Source organism: Hypanus sabinus, chromosome 23, assembly GCF_030144855.1.
Source record: "Hypanus sabinus isolate sHypSab1 chromosome 23, sHypSab1.hap1, whole genome shotgun sequence".
In the NCBI taxonomy this organism is placed as follows: Eukaryota; Metazoa; Chordata; class Chondrichthyes; order Myliobatiformes; family Dasyatidae; genus Hypanus; species Hypanus sabinus.
Window position 1 is genome coordinate 53,223,250 of NC_082728.1, and position 20,852 is coordinate 53,244,101.

The 20,852-nt window shown below is 42.8% G+C and overlaps 1 protein-coding gene across 4 annotated transcripts in view; it reads right to left on the reverse strand.

Moving 5' to 3' along the window:
- Positions 1–20,852, reverse strand: part of tmem94 (transmembrane protein 94) — a 197,888-nt gene that overhangs the window by 142,764 nt on the left and 34,272 nt on the right. For 3 of the 4 annotated variants that reach the window (XM_059948880.1, XM_059948881.1, XM_059948878.1), the window contains exons 2-3: positions 8,716–8,832; positions 7,642–7,769 (exon numbers count right to left, since the gene is read on the reverse strand). In XM_059948880.1, coding sequence (XP_059804863.1) covers positions 7,642–7,769; positions 8,716–8,826 — 239 coding nt within the window. In that variant the 5' untranslated portion in view covers positions 8,827–8,832. Of the gene's footprint in view, positions 1–7,641; positions 7,770–8,715; positions 8,833–14,648; positions 14,668–20,852 lie in introns of those variants that run through there. The other variant, XM_059948879.1, reaches the window with a different exon arrangement.

Genomic DNA, 20,852 nt, shown 5'->3' on the forward strand with positions numbered 1-20,852 from the left:
TGGATCCCTCTGTTCTACTGTACTCCTCAGTGCCCTACCATTTACCTTGTATGTTCTACCTTGGTTTGTCCTTCCAAAGTGCAATACCTTACACTTGTCTGTATTAAACTCCATCTGCCATTTTTCAGCCCATTTTTCCAGCTGGTCCCAATCCCTCTGTAAGCTTTGAAAACCTTCCTCACTGTCCACTACACCTCCAATCTTTGTATCATCAGTAAATCTGCTGATTCAATTTACCACATTATCATCCAGATCATTGATATAGATGACAAATAACAATGGACCCAGCACTGATCCCTGTGGTACACCATAAGTCACAGTCCTCCACTACCACTCTCTAATTTCTCCCATTGAGCCAATGTCTAATCCAATTTACTACCCTCACCATGTAAACCTAGCAGCTGAATCTTCCTAAATAACCTCTCATGTGGGACCTTGTCAAAGGCCTTACTGAAGTCCATGTAGACAACATCCACTGCCTTCCCTTCATCCACTTTCCTGGTAACCTCCTTGAAAAACTCTAATAGCTTTGTTAAACATGACCTACCACACACAAAGCTGTGTTGACTCTCCCTAATAAGTCCCTGTCCATCCAAATACTTGTAGATCCTATCTCTTAGTACTCCTTCCAATAATTTACCTACTAGAGAAGGCAAACTTACCAGCCTATAATTTCCCGGATTACTTTTATTGACTTTTTTAAACAATGGAACAACATGAGCTCTCCTCCAATCCTCTATCACCTCACCCGTAGATACCGACATTTTAAATATATCTGCCAAGGACCCTACAATTTCAGCACTAGTCTCCTTCAAAGTCCAAGGGAATACCCTGTCAGGTCCTGGGGATTTATCTACTCTGATTTGCCTCAAGATAGCAAGCACTTCCTCCTCTTCAATCTGTATAGGTTCCATTTAAGATCTCCCCCATTTCTTTGGGTTCCATACATAGCCGACCACTCTGATCTTCAAGGGGACCAATTTTATTCCTTACTATCCTTCTGTTCTTAATGTACCTGTAGAAGCTCTTTGGATTATCCTTCACCTTGACTGCCAAAGCTACCTGATGTCTTCATTTAGCCCTCTTGATTTCTTTCTTAAGTTTTTTTTGCACTTTTTATACTCAAGTACTTTATTTGTTCATTTGTTCCGTTTCCTATACATGTCATTCACCTCTCTCTTCTTCTTTATCAGTGTTCCGATATCCCTAGAGAACCAAGGCTCCTTATTCTTATTCACTTTGCCTTTAATCCTGACAGGAACATACAAACTCTGCACTCTCAAAATTTCTCCTTTGAAGGCCTCCCACATCCCAACGACATCCTTGCCAGAAAACAACCTATCCCAATCCACGCTTTTTAGATCCTTTTGTAGCGGTGTGCTACAAGCAGCGCTAAAATTACGACACGGAGTCGGTAACTGCAGTCGAAGGAAAAACTTTATTCGAAAACTTCAGCCTCACTTTTAAGCCTCTGTCAACCGGCCCCCCATGGCGAAGAGGCTCCAAAGCTCTGTGCTCGCAAACCCCCGTAGGCTATCTAATTGTGAGTCGGTTCACATACGCTAGGAAATGAGCCGCCACATAACCCCCCCCCAGAACCGGCGATACACCCCCCAATGTCCACAGCCTGGGCCAGAACCTGCTTGGGAGGTCGGCCTCTGCGCCGAGGCGCCGGAAACTCGGCCGGTTGCGCCAGGTCCACATGGGCCGGCTTGAGGCGGTCCACCGTGAAAACCTCCTCCTTCCCCCCAACGTCCAGCACGAACGTGGACCCGTTGTTCCGGAGCACCGTAAACGGCCCCTCGTATGGCCGCTGCAGCGGCGGCCGATGCCCGCCCCTTCGTACAAACACAAACTTACAGTTCCATAGGTCTTTGGGTACGCAGGTCGGGTGCCGCCCATGCTGTGAAGTGGGTATGGGGGCCAGGTTACCGAGCTTCTCGCGAAGTCTGCCCAGGACTGCTGCGGGAGCTTCCTCTTGCCCCCTTGGGGCTGGTAGGAACTCCCCGGGGACGGCCAGGGGCGCGCCGTATACCAACTCGGCCGACGAGGCGTGCAGGTCGTCCTTGGGCGCTGTGCGAATGCCGAGTAGGACCCAGGGAAGCTCGTCCGCCCAGTTGGCTCCTCGCAGGCGGGCCATGAGGGCCGACTTCAGGTGACGGTGGAAACGCTCCACTAGCCCGTTCGACTGTGGGTGGTAGGCAGTGGTGTGGTGCAGCTGAGTCCCCAAAAGGCTGGCCATAGCTGACCACAGGCTGGAGGTGAACTGGGCGCCTCTGTCGGAGGTAATGTGGGCTGGTACACCAAAGCGGGATATCCAGGTGGCGAGCAGGGCTCGGGCGCAAGATTCGGAGGTGGTGTCGGTGAGCGGGACCGCCTCTGGCCATCTTGTGAACCGGTCCACGATAGTCAGGAGGTAACGCGCTCCGCGCGACACTGGCAGGGGGCCCACGATATCCACATGAATGTGGTCGAAACGCCGGTGGGCGGGATGGAACTGCTGCGGTGGGGCTTTGGTGTGCCGCTGCACCTTGGCCGTCTGGCAGTGCATGCACGTTCTGGCCCATTCACTGACCTGTTTGCGGAGTCCGTGCCAAACGAACCTGCTGGAAACCATCCGGACAGTTGTCCGGATGGAGGGATGCGCCAAGTTATGAATGGAGTCGAAAACACGTCGCCGCCAGGCTGCGGGGACGACCGGACGGGGCCGGCCGGTGGCGACGTCACACAGTAGGGTCCTCTCACCTGGGCCCACGGGGAAGTCCTGGAGCTGCAAACCAGAGACTGCAGTCCTGTAACTCGGAATCTCCTCATCTACCTGCTGTGCCTCTGCCAGTGCCTCAAAGTCTACCCCTTGGGAAAGGGCATGAACGGTAGGGCGAGAGAGCGCATCCGCCACGACATTGTCCTTACCCGAGACGTGCCGGACATCCGTTGTGTATTCAGAGATGTAGGACAGGTGGCGTTGCTGGCGGGATGACCAGGGGTCGGATGCTTTCGTAAACGCAAAGGTAAGCGGTTTGTGGTCCGTGAACGCGGTGAAGGGCCGGCCTTCTAGGAAGTACCTGAAATGCCGGATTGCCAGGTAGAGCGCCAACAGTTCCCGGTCAAAAGCACTGTACTTGAGCTCGGGTGGCCGCAGGTGTTTGCTGAAAAACGCCAGGGGTTGCCAGCGACCTGCGATGAGTTGCTCCAGCACCCCACCGACTGCCGTGTTTGATGCGTCCACTGTGAGGGCAGTAGGGGTGTCCATTCTGGGATGTACTAGCATTGCGGCGTCAGCCAAAGCTTCCTTCGTTTGAACGAAAGCGGCGGCGGACTCCTCGTCCCAGGTAATGTTCTTGCTCGGACCCGACATCAGGGCGAACAGGGGGCGCATGATCCGGGCAGCTGAAGGGAGGAAGCGGCGGTAGAAATTGACCATACCTACGAATTCCTGAAGGCCTTTGATCGTGGTGGGTCGGGGGAAGTGGCGGACCGCATCTACCTTAGCGGGCAGAGGGGTTGCCCCGTCTTTAGTAATCCTGTGGCCCAGGAAGTCAATGGTATCAAATCCGAACTGGCATTTGGCAGGGTTGATTGTAGGACCGTACTCACTCAGTCGGGCGCAGAGTTGACGGAGGTGGGACAGATGCTCCTGACGACTGCCGCTGGCTATGAGGATGTCATCCAAATAGATGAACGCGAAGTCCAGGTCCCGTCCCACCGCGTCCATTAACCGCTGGAACGTCTGTGCGGCATTCTTCAGGCCGAACGGCATGCGGAGGAACTCGAAGAGGCCAAACGGGGTGATGAGAGCCGTTTTGGGGACGTCGTCAGGATGCATCGGGATTTGATGGTACCCTCGGACAAGGTCGACCTTGGAGAAGATCCGGGCGCCGTGCAGGTTTGCCGCAAAGTCCTGAATGTGCGGCACAGGGTAGCGGTCCGGTGTGGTAGCCTCGTTCAGCCTGCGGTAGTCGCCGCACGGTCTCCAGCCCCCCGTCGCTTTGGGCACCATGTGCAGGGGGGAAGCCCAGGGGCTGTCGGACCGCCGGATGATCCCCAATTCCTCCATTCTCTGGAACTCCTCCTTCGCCAGTCGGAGCTTGTCCGGGGGAAGCCGCCGAGCACGGGCATGGAGGGGTGGTCCCTGTGTCGGGATGTGGTGCTGTACGCCGTGCCTGGGCATGGCTGCTGTGAACTGCGGTGCCAGAACCGATGGGAACTCCGCTAGGACCCTGGTGAAGTTGTTGTCGGACAGCGTGATGGAGCCGAGGTGAGGGGCTGGCAACTGGGCCACGCCCAGGGAGAACGTCTGAAAGGTCTCGGCGTGTACCAGTCTCTTCCTGGGCAGGTCAACCAGCAGGCTGTGAGCTCGCAAAAAATCCGCACCCAGAAGCGGTTGGGCTACGGCGGCCAGTGTGAAGTCCCACGTGAACTGGCTGGGGCCGAACTGTAGCTGCACCTGACGGGTGCCATAGGTCCTTACTGTGCTGCCATTCACGGCCCTCAGGGGGGGACCCGGTGCCCTGCTGCGGGTGTCGTAACCCGTCGGAGGTAAAACGCTGACCTCAGCCCCAGTATCGACCAAAAAGCGGCGTCCCGACCTGCTATCCCACACATACAGGAGGCTATCCCGATGGCCAGCCGCCGTAGCCATCAGCGGCGGCTGGCCCTGGCGTTTCCCGGGAACTTGCAGGGCGGGCGGCAACGGCGGGCTTCTGCGCCCCACCGCTGGTGGTAGAAGCACCAGTGGTCATTGGGCCGGGGGTTAGTGGGCTCTGCGGCCGGGCCTGGACTGGTTTGCTGCCGGGAGCGTGGCTGGGAGATCTGTGCGATGGACGCCCCGCTCACCTTTTTGGCGTTCCACAGCAAGTCCGCCCGGGCTGCCACCTTCCGGGGGTCACTGAAATCCGCGTCGGACAGCAGCAGGCGTATGTCCTCGGGCAGCTGCTCCAGGAATGCCTGCTCAAACATGAGGCCTGTGTGTCCCTCGGCCAGAGACAACATCTCATTCATTAAAGCCGATGGAGGTCTGTCGCCCAAGCCATCCAGGTGCAGTAAACGGGCAGCCCGCTCGCGCCGTGAGAGTCCGAAAGTCCTGAGGAGCAGAGCTTTGAATTCCGTGTACTTGCCGTCTGCCGGGGGCGACTGTACGAACTCCGCGACCTGGGCAGCTGTGTCCTGGTCGAGGGAGCCCACCACGTAGTAGTAGCGGGTGTCTTCTGAGGTGATCCGGCGAACGTGGAATTGGGCTTCGGCTTGCTGGAACCATAGGTCCGGGCGCTGTGTCCAGAAACCCGGCAGTTTCAATGAAACTGCATGAACAGAGGCGGCGTCGGTCATTTCTGGTCCAAAAATCGTTTGGACCGTCGGGGTCACCAATTGTAGCGGTGTGCTACAAGCAGCGCTAAAATTACGACACGGAGTCGGTAACTGCAGTCGAAGGAAAAACTTTATTCGAAAACTTCAGCCTCACTTTTAAGCCTCTGTCAACCGGCCCCCCATGGCGAAGAGGCTCCAAAGCTCTGTGCTCGCAAACCCCCGTAGGCTATCTAATTGTGAGTCGGTTCGCATACGCTAGGAAATGAGCCGCCACACTTTCTCATTTTTTCCAAATTTAGCGTTTTTCCAGTTTAGAATCTCAACCCAAGGACCAGATCTATCTTTATTCATGATCAAGTTGAAACTAATGGTGTTATGATCACTGGAACCAAATTGTTCCCCTACACACACTTCCATCACCTGTCCTAACTCGCTTCCTAACAGGAGATCTAATACTGCATTCTCTCTAGTTGGTACCTCTATATATTGATTTAGAAAACTTTCCCAAACACATTTTACAAACTCTAACCAGTCTAGACCTTTAACAGTATGGGAGTCCCAATCAATATGCGGAACGTTAAAATCCCCTACTATCACAACTTTGTTTCCTGCAAACACAAAGTACACTGCAGATGCTGTGGTCAAATCAAGACGTACAAAAAAGCTGGATGAACGCAGCAGATCCGGCAGAGTCCTGACAAAGGGTCTTGGCCTGAAACGTTGACTGCTCCTTTCAACAGTTTGTTTCCTGCAGTAGTCTGCTATCTCTCTGCAGATTTGCTCCTCCAATTCTCGCTGAATATTGGGTGGTCTGTAATACAACCCCGTTAATGTGGTCATACCTTCCCTGCTTCTCAGGTCCACCCCTTTGGCCTTGGTAGACAAGCCCTCTAATCTGTCCTGCCTGAGCACTGCTGTAACATTTTCCCTGACTAGCAATGCCAACCCCACCCTTCATCCCGCTGCCTCTATCACATCTGAAACATCGGAACCCTGGAACATTAAGCTGCCAGTCCAAGTTTCACTAATGGCTACAATGTCATAATTCTACGTGTCAATCCCCGCCCTCAGCTTGTCAGCCTTCTCCACAATACTCCTCACATTGAAATACACACCTCAAAAGATTACTACCACCACACACAACCCTTCTATTTGTGACTTTGCATGAAACTTATTTACTTATTTATAAACATAACTTATTTAACCCCCGCTCCACTATCTACTCTGGCACTCTGGTTCCCATTCCCCTGCAAATCTAGTTTAAATCCTCCCCAATAGCACTAACAAACCTCCCTGCAAGGATATTGGTCCCCCTGTAGTTAAAGTGTAACCTGTCTCTCTTGTACAGGTCCCACCTGCCCTAGAAGAGATCCCAATGATCCTGAAATCTGAAACCCTGCCCCCTACACCAGTTCCTCAGCCACGTGTTCATCCTCCAGAGCATCCTATTCTTACCCTCACTGACATGTTGCACAGGTAGCAATCCTGAGATTACCACCCTCGAAGTCCTGCTTTTTAACTTCCTACCAAGCTCTCTATACTCACTCTTCAGGATCTCCTCACTCTTTCTTCCTATGTCATTGGTACCGATGTGTACCAAGACATCTGGCTGCTCAATCTCACATTTCAGAATGCTGTGCACGAGATCAGAGGCATCCCTAACCCTGGCACCCATGATGCAACAAACCATCTGGGAGTCTCTGTTGCAACTACAGAACCTCCTGTCTGTACCTCTAACTATCGAGTCCCCAATCACTACCGCTTCTCCTCTTCTTCCCTCCTTCCTTCTGCACTGCAGAGCCAGAGATCCGGCTTCCGCAGCTTGTCCCAGTTAAGTCATCCCCCCAACAGTATCCAAATTGGTATACTTGTTATTGAGGGGTATGGCCACAGGGGGCATGCTGACAGTGAAGCTAGGAAACGATTCCCTTTCAAGATCAACATTTCTCATTTTAAGCAGTATACAACTGCCAGCATTAGTCTCTACAAGTAGCTGTTGTACACAATAGAACACTAAATTCTTAACTGCAAGTCTACCAAACAGATAACCAAATTTAAGAAGCATCTTACATGTGACAACAGATGGGTTCAAGGCATGTTTATCAGTAACCTTTGATGTTTAGATACATTATTCTTAGGAGTTTGTGATGTTAGGTGGCAGTTGTTTGTCATTTTCTTTGGGTTATCATAAACTTATTGGTAATTAGTCATCATCAATTAGCAGCGATGCTCCTAATTGGCTTAACAAATATTTGCTCCACTGCATCTTGTTTCTGCACCAAAAAAGATCACTAGTCTTATGACAAACACTAGATTCAATGAGATTCTGCTTACCTTCCAATTGGCTGGCTGTCATAGCAACAAAGCAGCAAGACTGCTGCTAGCAGCATGAGAGCTGCCCCTGGCCAGTGGAAGCTGGAGGTTCGGTTGTTTGGGTTGAGGAAGCCCTTAAGCCACACTTCCTACAATTAGATGGAGTGGAAGTCACATTTCCATAGAAATTACACACAGTTTAAGTATTTAACAAATATGTAAAATGCCCACACCAGCTGTGTAACTCAAGTTCCTACATGAAGCCGAAGTCAAAATAAACTCTGCATTTCAAGACTGTGAGACTGCTAACACAGAATCAGTAGTCAGTCATACCAAAACAAAGGGAAAAAAGATTATAAACTGACTCAGTTGTGAGTAGTAATATGTATAGTGATATCAGAAATTTTGACTGAGGGAGTATCATCTGCAAGTAGTTTGTGTCAACTACTAATGGAGTCTAGACCCACAGCTTCCAATGAAAGGCACCATCTCCCAGCTGAAATGTGAAAATCTCCTTGTCCATTCCTGTCTTAACTGCAGCAGGACATAAGTTCAACATGCAACAAACACCTAATGATGTGTGAAGGTGTTTAGGTATCCACTGAAGGTACAGAATTAAGGAAATAAAATTATCTATGGTTTGAATGGTGGAATGGCTGCAAAGACACAAAACATCAAGACTGTGGAAGACTGAAATGCCTCAGCTTGATCGTCGTTTCTGAACGAAGCAGTGATGAAGATAGAAGATGAGTTGATTAGCATCTTCATAAATCCTATATAACTTAACAGCCATACTCCTAAATTCAGAAGTAGCAAATGTAATTCATTTGAGACAAAAGAGATTAAATATAACCCAGTTTGACATCAAAGTAGGAAAATTGCTAGAATTTATTAATAGGATTAGGCAAAGTCAGTACAGATTTATGGTAAGAAAACCATGCTTGACAAACTCGTTAGTTCTTTTTGCAAGTGCAACGCATTGGATAAGGGAAACTAGTGAACTTGGTGGAGTTGAACAAGTGAGAATGGCAACTGCAGCCAGAACAGACAGCAATTGTTGTGGACCTTAGCTTTAGAGCTTTCATTACTCCTTACCTTCCAAGAATTCTTTTTACTCTGCTGCTTCTGGTGATCTTCTAGGATTGCAGTGAGCTGATTACGTAGCATCATCAGAGCTTGTCTGGTGGAAAGGCCCAAGTTTGCCATCTCATCCTGTAAAATAATAACAGAAAAATCTATTCTTCCTATCAAAAAGGTAGTTAAATGATCATACCACAAAAATACTCCTAAATGGCCTAGTCTATCCTGGCAACATAGATACCAACAGTATTTCAATTAAATAAGATTGAGAATGTAACTTAACCTACGGTCATGTCAACTGCGTAGATTTGTTTTCCCAGTGCAACCGCAAATAACAGTAATATACTGGGTTTATATATTAACATGTACAACACGCTGGAGGAACTCAGCAGGCCAAGCAGCATCCGTGGAAACGAGCAGTCAACGTTTCGGGCAGAGACCCTTCATCAGGACTGAAGAGGGAGAGGGCAGGGACCCTATAAAGGTGGGGGGAGGGTGGGAAGGAGAAGGCTGGTAAGTGCCAGGTGAAAAACCAATAAGAGGAAAGATCAAGGGGGTGGGGGAGTGGAAGCAGGGAGGGGATAGGCAGGAAAGGTGAAGGAGGAATGTAAGATGAAAGCACTGTGTAGTAGAAGAAGGCAGAGTGAAACTGGGATGGGGGAAGGGAAAGGGAGGCTATTACCAGAAGTTGGAGAATTCAATGTTCATGCCAAGGGGCTGGAGACTACCCAGATGGTATATGAGGTGTTGCTCCTCCAACCTGAGTTTGGCCTCATCATGGCAGTACAAGGACATATCCAAATGGGAACGTAAAGCAGAGTTGAAGTGGGTGGCAACTGGGAGATCCTGTCTGTTGTGGCAGACGGAGTGGAGGTGCTTGACGAAGCGGTCCCTTCCCATTCGGATATGTCCATAAATGGCCTCCTGTACTGCCATGATGAGTCAAACTCAGGTTGGAAGAGCAACACCTCATATACCTTCTGGTTAGTCTCCAGCCCCATGGCATGAACATTGAATTCTCCAACTTCTGGTAATTCTCTCTCCCTTCCCCCATCCCACTTTCACTCTGCCTCCTCCTCCAGCTGCCTAACACCTCTCTCATGATCCTGCCTTCTTCTACTACACAGTGCTTTAGCCTTACATTCCTTCTTCACCTTTCCTGCCTAGCCCCTCCCTGCTTCCACTCCCCCACCCCCTTGATCTTTCCTTTGATTGGTTTTTCACCTGGCACCTTCCAGCCTTCTTCCCACCCTCCCCCCCACCTTCTTTAAAGGACCCCTGCTCCCTCCCTCTTCAGTCCTGACAAAGGGTCTCTGCCCGAAACGTTGACTGCTCGTTTCCACAGATGCTGCCCGACCTGCTGAGGTCCTCCAGCGTGTTGTACGTGTTGCTTTCACCACAGCATCTGCAGTGTATTTAGGTTTATATATTGTTGTTTAATGTCTTGACATTGATAAATGCAATTATAAATACCATCTTGTTATAGTAGGAATTTTAAATTATCCACTGATGTTTATTGTTTCCTGGGGCCTGGTTCCACAATGATTCCAAACATGCCTCTGTGCATTGCTGAACGAATTAGCAAGGAGGACAGGGGCTTCTGAGGGCTTGGAAATGTTGTGGAAGCCATCAGAAGTGGTACCCAGCAGGATGATACCACAAGTGTACTGCAATCCCAATACAAAGTGCTTACTTTCCTAGCCAGTCCAACATCAGACAAGGCAATGCATTAAGACAGGAACATTGAATTATAGGGAACTTGCACCCAACATAGATTTAATTCCAGTTCATCAGTGAGTGGCTGATACTTGCATTGAGTTAACTATTGTTCATGGGCACAATTGCTAGATAGCTTTATTGCAAGTGATGTCTTAGGCAAATGGATGCAAGTAAGTGATGCATGATGAGTTATCATTTTTTTTTTCAGCAGACTACATGGCATGACCCCTGTTCACAAGGTTTTCAGCAGGTCAATCAGATCAGTTTTGAACAGAACAGAGGATGTTCTAAGTTCTGCTTCACTACAGTATGTTTGAACCTGCACAATTGCTACCTGAGAAGCTTTCCTATTTTGGCTTTACTTTTACTTTATGACTTCTGGTAAGATGGCAGTACATTCAGATGCAGCAGCCTCTCAGGAACCAAAGGTGTTTTTGTCTTTTTTTAAAATTGCAAGACAACGCTGGATGTTAAGAACATCAAGTATGGCAGGTCTACCCCATCAGTAAGCTGCTCATTAGCAGAGGAGCAGGACTTGGTATAGACTGTGTTACTGCCTACTACAGAAAGATGTCAGAGGCAGTGTACAGTGTGCAATGTGCAGTCTGACAGCGAGTAACTATCTTGGAGGTTTCGCTTTGTGATTGCAAGTTCTTGTTGTGCATTGATAATGTAAAATGACACAAGTTCATTTCCCCATTTATTGGTGAGAAAAAGTGGGGGAGTTGTGTGGCCTTGGTTGCAGACTTGACACTAAGTCTTAAGCTGTAGGCTTGCTTGTTGTAGCAGTCCAGGGGAGGATAGCACATGGGCTGGCCCTCCTGGTTCACCAGATGCGATGTCCATTATCAGGAGATCAGAATTTTAAAATAAGAGCTGGCCATCTGGGCTGAAATAAGGAATTACTTCATACAAAGGATAGCAAATTTTATTGGAAACAAGAAAAAAATCTCATCTTTCTTTCTCCAGTCCTGCTAAAGGATCTCAGCCCAAAATGTTGACTTTACTCTTCCACAGATGCTACCTGGCCTGCTGAGTTCCTCCAGCATTTTGTGTGTGGAAAATCTTACTGGAATTACTCGAGAGAGCTGTAGAAGCTCAGTGGCTAATTTCAAAGCAGAATTTCATAGGTTTTTAATACATCAAGGGAATCAAGGAATAATTGTAAGAGCAGGAAAACAGCACCAAGGCAAAAGAAGAGCCACCATCTTAGTGGAAGGCAGAGACACTGAACCGTCTAGTTATGTTCTTACAAAATGGATCTTTGGTGGAAGTGGAGAATAGATTTAACAACAGGTTTCCTTTGCTCTGGGTAACTGAGAAGAGAACTATGCACAAAAGCAAATGTACTTGGGATTTAAGAGGGGTGGCAAGTGGGGTAATTTGCCAAAAAATAGCCATAACATTGGAACCCTTAGTGAGGTAGGTCAGTTACCTTTGACAAGTATATTGCATGCATTTGGAGCATCAAATTACAGTGAGGAGCAAGCCAGCAGCAGATCAAGGCAGTGTCCTGAGTAGTTTATGAAGGTGAAATTTGGGCTTAGCACTTAAAGCAGGAGCAGAGGCTTAACAGCTTTTATCCCATAATATTAGAAAAATTTTAGAGCAACCTGAAACTGTAGCACCAGCCTAATGTATAACCACTAGTTTCTACAGTTACAAGAAAAAGTTTGTGAACCCTGTGAACCTGTTCTTTTGCATTCATTACTTATAATGTGTACTGATCTTCATCTAAGTGACAATAGACAACAACACAAATAATTGTACTTCTCGTAAATACTGAGTGCACCATTTAAACAATCACAGTCTAGCTTCAATAAAGAATGTGAACTTTATTGCTTTCTACTAAAGCTATTCGGAGTCAGGTGTTCCAATCCATGAGTTGAGATCGGAGGTGTGGGTTGTAGAGGTGCCCTGATCTTAAAAAAGTCACACTAAGTTAGGTTACTGACAGAGCCTGCGTTTCTCAAGAAATATCTGTTTATGTGCACCATGCCTTGAACAAAACAACTTCCAGAGGACCTTAGAAGAAAAATTGTAGAGATGCATTAAGCTGTAAAAGGCTACAAAAGCATTTCTAAAGGTCCGTGTATTCATCAGTTCACAGTAGGAGAAATTAATCGACAAATGGAGGAAATTCAGTACTGTTGCCACTTATAGTGGGCATCCTGCAAAGATTACAGCACAACATGCAATGCTGAAGGGAGTGAAAAAGAACCCAAGGGTAACAGCAAAAAGACCTGCAGAAATCTCTAGAACTTGTTAATGTTTTTGTTCATGAGTCCACTATAAGAAAAACATCGAACAAAAATGTTGTTCTTGAAAGGACACCACGAAAGAAAGCACTGCTCTCCAAAAATAAAAAAACCATTGTTGCACCTCTCAAGTTTGCAAAAGAAAACCTGCAATGCTTCTGGGACAATGTTCTGTGGACAGATAAGACAAAAGTTGAACTTCTTGGCAGAAATTCACATTGCTATGTTTGAAGGAAAAAGGGCACTACGCACCAATGCCAAAACTTCATCCTAACTGTGAAGCACGGTGGAAGGAGCATCTTTGCTGCCTCAGGGCCTGGACAGTTTACAATTGTTGAGGGAACAATGAATTCAAATTGTATCAAGATATTTTACAGGAGTATGTTGGAGAAGCAGTCCATTACCTGAAGCTTAATGGATGATGAAGCTTGCATGATAGAAGAAGATCCGAAACACAAGAGTAAATCAACAACGGAATGGTTTAAAAAGAAGAAAATATGTGTTTTGGAATGGCCAAGTCAGAGTCCAGACCTTAACCTAACTGAAATGCTGTGGCATGACTTGAAAAGGGCTGTTCATGCAAGGTAACCCAGAAATATTGATGAAATGAACAGTCTACAATTCCTCCTTGCCATCGTGTAAGTCTGATCAGCAGCTACAGAAAATGTTTAGTGGAGGTAATTGCTGCCAAAGGAGGTTCTACCAGTTATTAAATACAAGGGTTTACATACTTTTCCCAGCCTGTGTGAATTATTAAACAATGTTCAATATAGACATGAAAAGTACAATGGTTTGTGTGTTATTACTTAGGCAGATTGCATTTGTCCATTATTGTGAAATAGATAAAGATCATATTTTTTGAGTAATTAATGCAGAGAACCAGGTTCACAAACTTTGTCTTGCAACGGTACATTTATCCATTGTTTATTTATTTCCAAAGATGCTGCCTGACCTGCAGAGCTCCTCTGGCATTTTGGGTGTGTTGCTTTGGATTTCCAGCATCTGCAGAATTTCTCATATTTATGATTTTGGATGTTTGTAGTTTGCAAACTACAGTTACCTAGGAATTGTGTTGCAGCTACTATTTACTGAAGAAGCCTGTTACTTGCGGAACCACATGAGCAAAGACCTGGTTATTCATGGATTTCTAAATTTGTTGGATATCTCATTTGACTCAGTTCCAGTGCTATAGTTACAATGTGATAAAAGCACTTTTATACTTTTCATACTTAGGCGAAATGCCCCTCACTGCCATGACATGCTTCCTCAGGTCACAACGTACAGGAACAAATCTCACTGCACCAAAATAAGCAGTATACTGACTGTCACTGACAATCAATTTAGATTTAATGAAATTCCACCCAACGTTTTTCTTGTTTAAAACTTATCTTCTATATATCACTGCCAACTTTGAAAATGAGAAGTCAAAACATTTTCAGCTAACATGGAGAACTGAAACTAACAGAAGCTTGAAATGGTGGTCTTCAGAACTATAACTTCACAAGGAGACTGGTTAACGTCCTCTACTGTTCTAAATACAATGCTTCCATGCTTCAGTAGCTCAGTCCGTCAAAGGTTACATGAAAAAACCCTTTGAAAAAAGCTTTACATTTGTTCATTGCTACCATAAGGGAGGAAGTACAGGAGACTGAAGACTCACACAATGGATTCAGGAACAGCTTCTTCCCCACTGTCATCAGATTTATTTCTTTTTTATTGAACTAATTACTTTGTAATTTAGAGATCCTGTATCTTTGCACCATACTGCTGTTGCTGAACAACACATTTCATGTCATATGTAGCAAGTGAAAATCAACCGGATTTTATTCTGCTATAAAAACACATTCCATATGATGACAAGGAGGCATAAAGAAAGGAGACAGTTTGACAATAGAAATCTTGCACTCAACATCAGCAAGAGCAAGGAACTGATTGTGGACTCGAGGAAGAGGGAGTTGGAAGATAACACACCAATTCTCATTGAAGGGTCAGCGGTGGCAAGGGTGAGCACCTTCAAGTTCCAAAGTATCAACATCTCAGAGATCTATTCAATTATGAAGAAAACATTCTTTCATTACGAGCTTGAAGAGATTTGGTATGTCACCAAAGACATTGCAAATGTCACATTATCAAGCTAAGGATAACTTAAGGATTTTACTCAAATCATTCATGGACCAATTCTTCTCCAAACCTCATCCTTCCTGAAGTGGCTATTCCTCTTTTATTCAGTGTGCAGAAGTTCAAGTGGACACTCAAACATGCAGTCAGGAATTTTTTGTTTAAAAAGGCAAAACCCCTGCTCCAAACTTCAAAGTATGCCCATGGGAAGCAAATATTTTAGTGATAATATTTGGCAAAGTAATAGCTGAACCATCAGATTCTAAAAGAGAATTTAAATCGTCTTAAAAAGTCTCTCCTTAAATGGACTGTGAGCATTTTGAACTTTTGCAATACCACTTTGAAGAACTGTTTTTGCAACATCGCTTTAAGAACTGTTTAAGCTTCATTGCCTTAAGAACTGTTTAAGCTTCATTGCTTTAAAAACTATTTAAGCTGCCGCACAGCAGCTGATTTCTGGTTACGTTAGTGATTTGTTTACTTTTGGGGGGTTTGTTTTCAGTGTTTAATAAACGTGTTATTTGTTATAAAAACCCCTGCCTAACTCATATATTTATTGTAGCTTGAATCCGTAACATTACCCATACTGATACATAATGATTAGACAGGTTTTATATGACAACGCCAGACACAATACAATATACGAAGGACACTTCACATTATGGATCATATATTAAACAAAATAAAATCGAAGCAATAGTGATAAGCATGGATGCTGAAAAAGCATTTGATTCGGTTAATTGGAATTTTCTTTACAGAGTTTTACATATATTTGGTTACCAAGACACAATTATTAAAACTATACAGACACTATTTGACAATCCTACTGCTAGGATTAAAATCAATGGATATTTATCCAATAGTCTTACCCTAGAAAGGGGTACGAGACAGGGTTGTGCATGGTCACCACTACTCTTCGCGTTATATCTGGAACCATTAGTTCAATACATCAGACAAAATAAAGATATCAGGGGGATTACTATTAAAGGGACAGAGCATAAATTGGCTTGTTATGCGATGACATTTTGATCTATCTAGGGCAACCAACATACTCTTTACCTAAATTGATGCAATCCTTTGAACAATATGGTCAATTATCAGGATACAAGATCAACATAGATAAAACCCAATTACTTCCATATTACTATAGCCCACCAAGAGAAATTGAAAGTTGATACCCCTGGGCATGACACACAGAGTCTTTCAAATATTTGGACAGCATTATGCCAAAAGATTTGACAAAATTATCAGAATGTAATTATCAGACTTTATATAAAAAAATTAATGAAGATGTGGCAAAACAGAACCTGATTCCTTTTTTCACTCAGTTCAAGGATTGAGTCTATTAAAATGAATATTCTGCCCAGACTGTTATATCTCTTTCAGACCCTACCAATAGAGATTAATCAAAATTAATTCAATTCAATGAATGGAACAAGATGCTATCAAGGTATATTTGGCAGGGTAAAAAAGGCCTAGAGTTCATCTCAAAACTTTGCAATTAGCAAAGGAAAAGGGGCAGGGGGAGATGGGGCCTACCTTCTCTTAGAGATTATTATTTTGCAGCATAGTTGAGAGCTGTGAAATGTTGGTGTAACCCATCATATGACGCTCAATGGAAAAACATTGATGAGCGGGTACTTCCCATCTCCATACAAGCTATTTTGGCTGATAACAACCTGCAAAGGTACATAAATACTACTGATAACCCATGGGTGAAATTGACTCTTAAAATATGGAAAACTACTATAAAATATAAGCTAGCGGGAGATATTGCAATTCTTAAATGGTGTGCATATGACTCAGATTTTACACCAAATAAATTGGATGCTAGATTTAAGGACTGGCCAGCTAAAGGAATAACAGTTCTTTGCAACATAATGAAAGAAGGAACACTGTTCAGTTTTGAAATACTTAAAGAGAAACACTTATTAGAAAAACAAGATTTTTTTTTAAATCGGTATTTACAGATGCGACAATATGTTAATAAGACACTTAAAAATGTAACCAAAGTAAATACATGCTTGATAGAGCTCTTTAGAAAAGCATATAATTCAGATAATGGTAGTAGAATCATTTCAAGCATGTATAAGGGGTTGTCAAATCTTAAAACACATTCGACTTCATACATTAAAACAAAATGGGAGAAGGAAGGAGGGATAATTATATCTGAGGAAGAATGGACAATATGGAGATATCAATGGAAGTGTACCAGTTCACAGAAATGGAGGGAGTTTGGAAAAACTTAATATATTTTATTACACCCTCTCAGAAATCCCATTATGATGGTAACCCTGTTTGCTGGAGAAATTGTGGAAATCAAAATGCAAATCAGTATCATATTTTTTGGGACTGCGCTGTTATCAAAAATATTGGAGGGGGATACACAATGCCCTACAAGACATCTTTTATAAAGTATAATAAATAAATAAATAAATAAATATGATGTATATGGAGTAAGACCATATATTTTGGATATATACCTCAAGAATGGTTGAAAAGAGATAAATGTTTAATGAATATACTGTTGGTGGCTAGTAAAAAGACTCTTACTAGGAAATGGTTATCACAGGAGAGTCCAACTTTAAATACATGGATGGAAATTACAATGTACATTTACAAAATGGAGAAGATAACAGCATCTGTTAACCATAAGCTGGAACAATTTGATTCATACTGGGAAAAATGGTTTAACTACATAATGCCTCATAGGCCTGATTTTATTCTCACAAGTCAATGAATTTGTTGTAAAAAAAACCACTTCCTATTTGTACATAGTTCTTTCCTTTTGCTTGTTTTTTCTTTCCACTCTTTTCTATAAGTGTATACCTCAGATATATACTTTGTGGAGTTTTCTGATATATATGATTATATGATATATATGTACAATGTCCGAAATGCATCTTATGGAAATGTTTGTTTGATGATGAACTTCAATAAAAATATAAATTACAAAAAAAGAATTCTTTCTTTGATAACTACTAGGAACTAACACAGTTTTATAGACCTGTAGAGATAATGGTAGTGTTCAAATTTGTTCTGTATTTTATTTAAATACACAATTTGTTACTCAGTTAAACAGCAGACTATCTCTTAAAAAAAACCACCTTTTAACTATTTGCATGAAACTTCAGCTGACTGGGGCAGCCACTTAATTGGGCCAATATGTACATGTCCCATGATGACCCAATTAACTGGAATCTGCTGTGGAGGTAGTCCCTGAGTTACGAACGTCCAACTTACAGACAACTTGTACTTACAAACCGCGGAAGGAGAACGCCATCCGCCATTTTAAGTCATTGCCGTTGACAGTGCTAAGAGTTTAACTTCGTATTTGGCTTAAATTTTTCTTTGTAAGATTCACCCTGACCCCGACCCACCCACCCACCCCCCCGGGTTATGGTCGGCTGGTGGCTCGAGAATGGAGGTCCCTGAGTTCGATCTAGTGACAGACCGCTGCTGTGCCGGATTGATATCAATCCAGTAACTCCTGTAGCATCCGTGTCGGGTTGATGTTGAACTCGCAACGTGACCTCATTAAAAAAAAACACTGCCACCTCCAGTTTAAATTCCCACACGGAATATTGTGGAGGATCAAATACCCAAACCCAGCACAGCCCCCACTTGTCCCATTTAGCCTGTTCAGTGCGGTGGAGTTTAGGACCCAGGGAATTCAATACAGTGGTCCTTAGGACCCAGCAGACCTCGGGAGCCAGTGCAGCTCAGAACCCACCGCCCTCAGTGTTTCTGTTCCATTGACGCGAAGCAATCGTGATTGAAAATAAAGTGGAAATAATAAAGCGCTTGGAAAGGGGTGAAACATCATTGGTCATTGGAAAAGCATTAAGCTACAGTCGGCCAACAATCAGAACAATTTTAAAGGATAACGGATAAAGTGAGAATAATGGAGCATGTGAAAGACCCTGCCCCGATGAAAGCTACAATTATTACTAAGCAACGCAGTGGTTTAATTATTGGAATACATAAGTGTTTTATATGCATAGAAAGGTAAAATAAATACTATATACTAAGACAAACATTTGACTAACTTTTTTTATTTATTAAATTTTTAGAAAATTACAAAGAATAAATGTAATGGAAAAAAAAGAAAAATAGTATTGATCCTCCCCCCTCCCCCCCTTAACCCTTATCTAAAAAAAGAAAGAAGAAAAAAGATTGCCTGGATATCGGAGGATCCCCACATGCTCCATGGAGTTCAAAATAATTTTAATATTTATTTTTACTTTCCCCAATTACTTTATAATTTTATCTTCAAAGGACCTATATATTTAATCCCATCTTTTGTATGTATGGGAGCCAAATTTTCAAAAATATATCATATTCATTTCTTAGATTATATGTAATTTTTTCAAGTGGAATACAACTATATATTTCATTATTCCAATGATCCATAGTTAAGTACTGTGATAACTTTTTTAACTACTGCTAATGCAATCTTTATAAATTTTTTCTGATACTTATTCAATTTAAGTTTCGGTATTGTCCCTTCAATATCTCCTAATAAAAATAACATTGGACTATGTGGGAATTGTACTCCAGTAATTTGTTCCAATAGAAGTCTTAAATTTATCCAAAATGGTTGAATTTTAAAACAAGACCAAGTAGAATGTAAAAAAGTACCAATTTCTTGATTACATCGAGAACATTGGTCAGACATATTTGAATTTAATCTATTTATTTTCTGTGGTGTTATATATAATTGATGTAAAAAATTATATTGTATTAATCTAAGTCAAACATTTATTGTATTTATCATACTATCAGAACATAATCTTGACCAACTTTTTCCATCAATTTTAACATTCAAATCAGATTCCCATTTTTGTCTTGATTTATGAATTCCAGATTCAATTGTCTGTTTTTGAATCAAATTGTACATACAAGATGTAAATTTTTTAATTTTTCCTTTTTGAATTAATATTTCTATTTCACTGGGTTTTGGCATCAACATTGTTTGACCCAGCTTTTCTCGTAAATAAGCCTTTAATTGAAAATAACAGAAAAGAGTGTTGTTTGATATTTTATATTCATTTTTTAATTGATCAAACAAAATCAATATACCTCCTTCAAAACAATCACCTATATATTTAATCCCCTTTTGGAACCAATTATGTAAAAGTTTATTATCCATTGTAAAAGGAATAAGCCTATTTTGAATTAAAGTTCTTTTTGCTAATAAAGATTTCTTTATCTCATCATCCATATTTACCTTATTCCATAAATCAATCAAATGTCTTAATATAGGAGATTCTTTTTTTCCCTTATCCATTTGGATTCCCATTTATATATAAAATCTTCTGGTATGTTTTCTCCTATCTTATCTAATTCTATTCTAATTCATGCCGATTTTTTTTCATCAAAAAAAGACAATAAATTTAAGTTGATTTGCTTTATAATAATTCTTAAAATTTGGAAGTTGTAACCCTCCTAAATCAAATTTACACTTCAATTTTTCCAATGATATTCTTTCATTTCCAAAGAAATTTCTTTACATATTTATTCAGTTCTTGAAAAAACTTCTGAGATAATTGTATTGGTAAAGTTTGGAATAATTATTGCAATCTATGAAATATATTCATTTTTACAGCATTAGCTCTACCTATTAATGTTATCAAGATACTTTTATTTTTTTAATAATGGCAAATAATTTTGTTTATATACATTTTTTACATCATTATCAACTCTAATACCTAAATATTTTATCCCATTTATTGACCATCGAAATTGAGCTACTAATCGACATTGATTATAATTTCCTTTTGGCAAGGGGTAAAATTTCACTTTTATCCCAATTTACTTTATACCCTGATACTTTCCCATATTCTTCCAATCTAAAAGATAATCTTTGCAGATTGCAATAGGTTTGTTAAATAAATCAAAACATCATCAGCAAATAAATTAACCTTATATTCTTCTTGATTAACTCTAAAGCCAGGGATGTCTGAATCTGTTCTAATTAATTCAGCTAATGGTTCTATTGCCAATACAAATAAAGCAGGTGATAATGGGCAGCCTTGTCTAGTTGACCTCATTAAG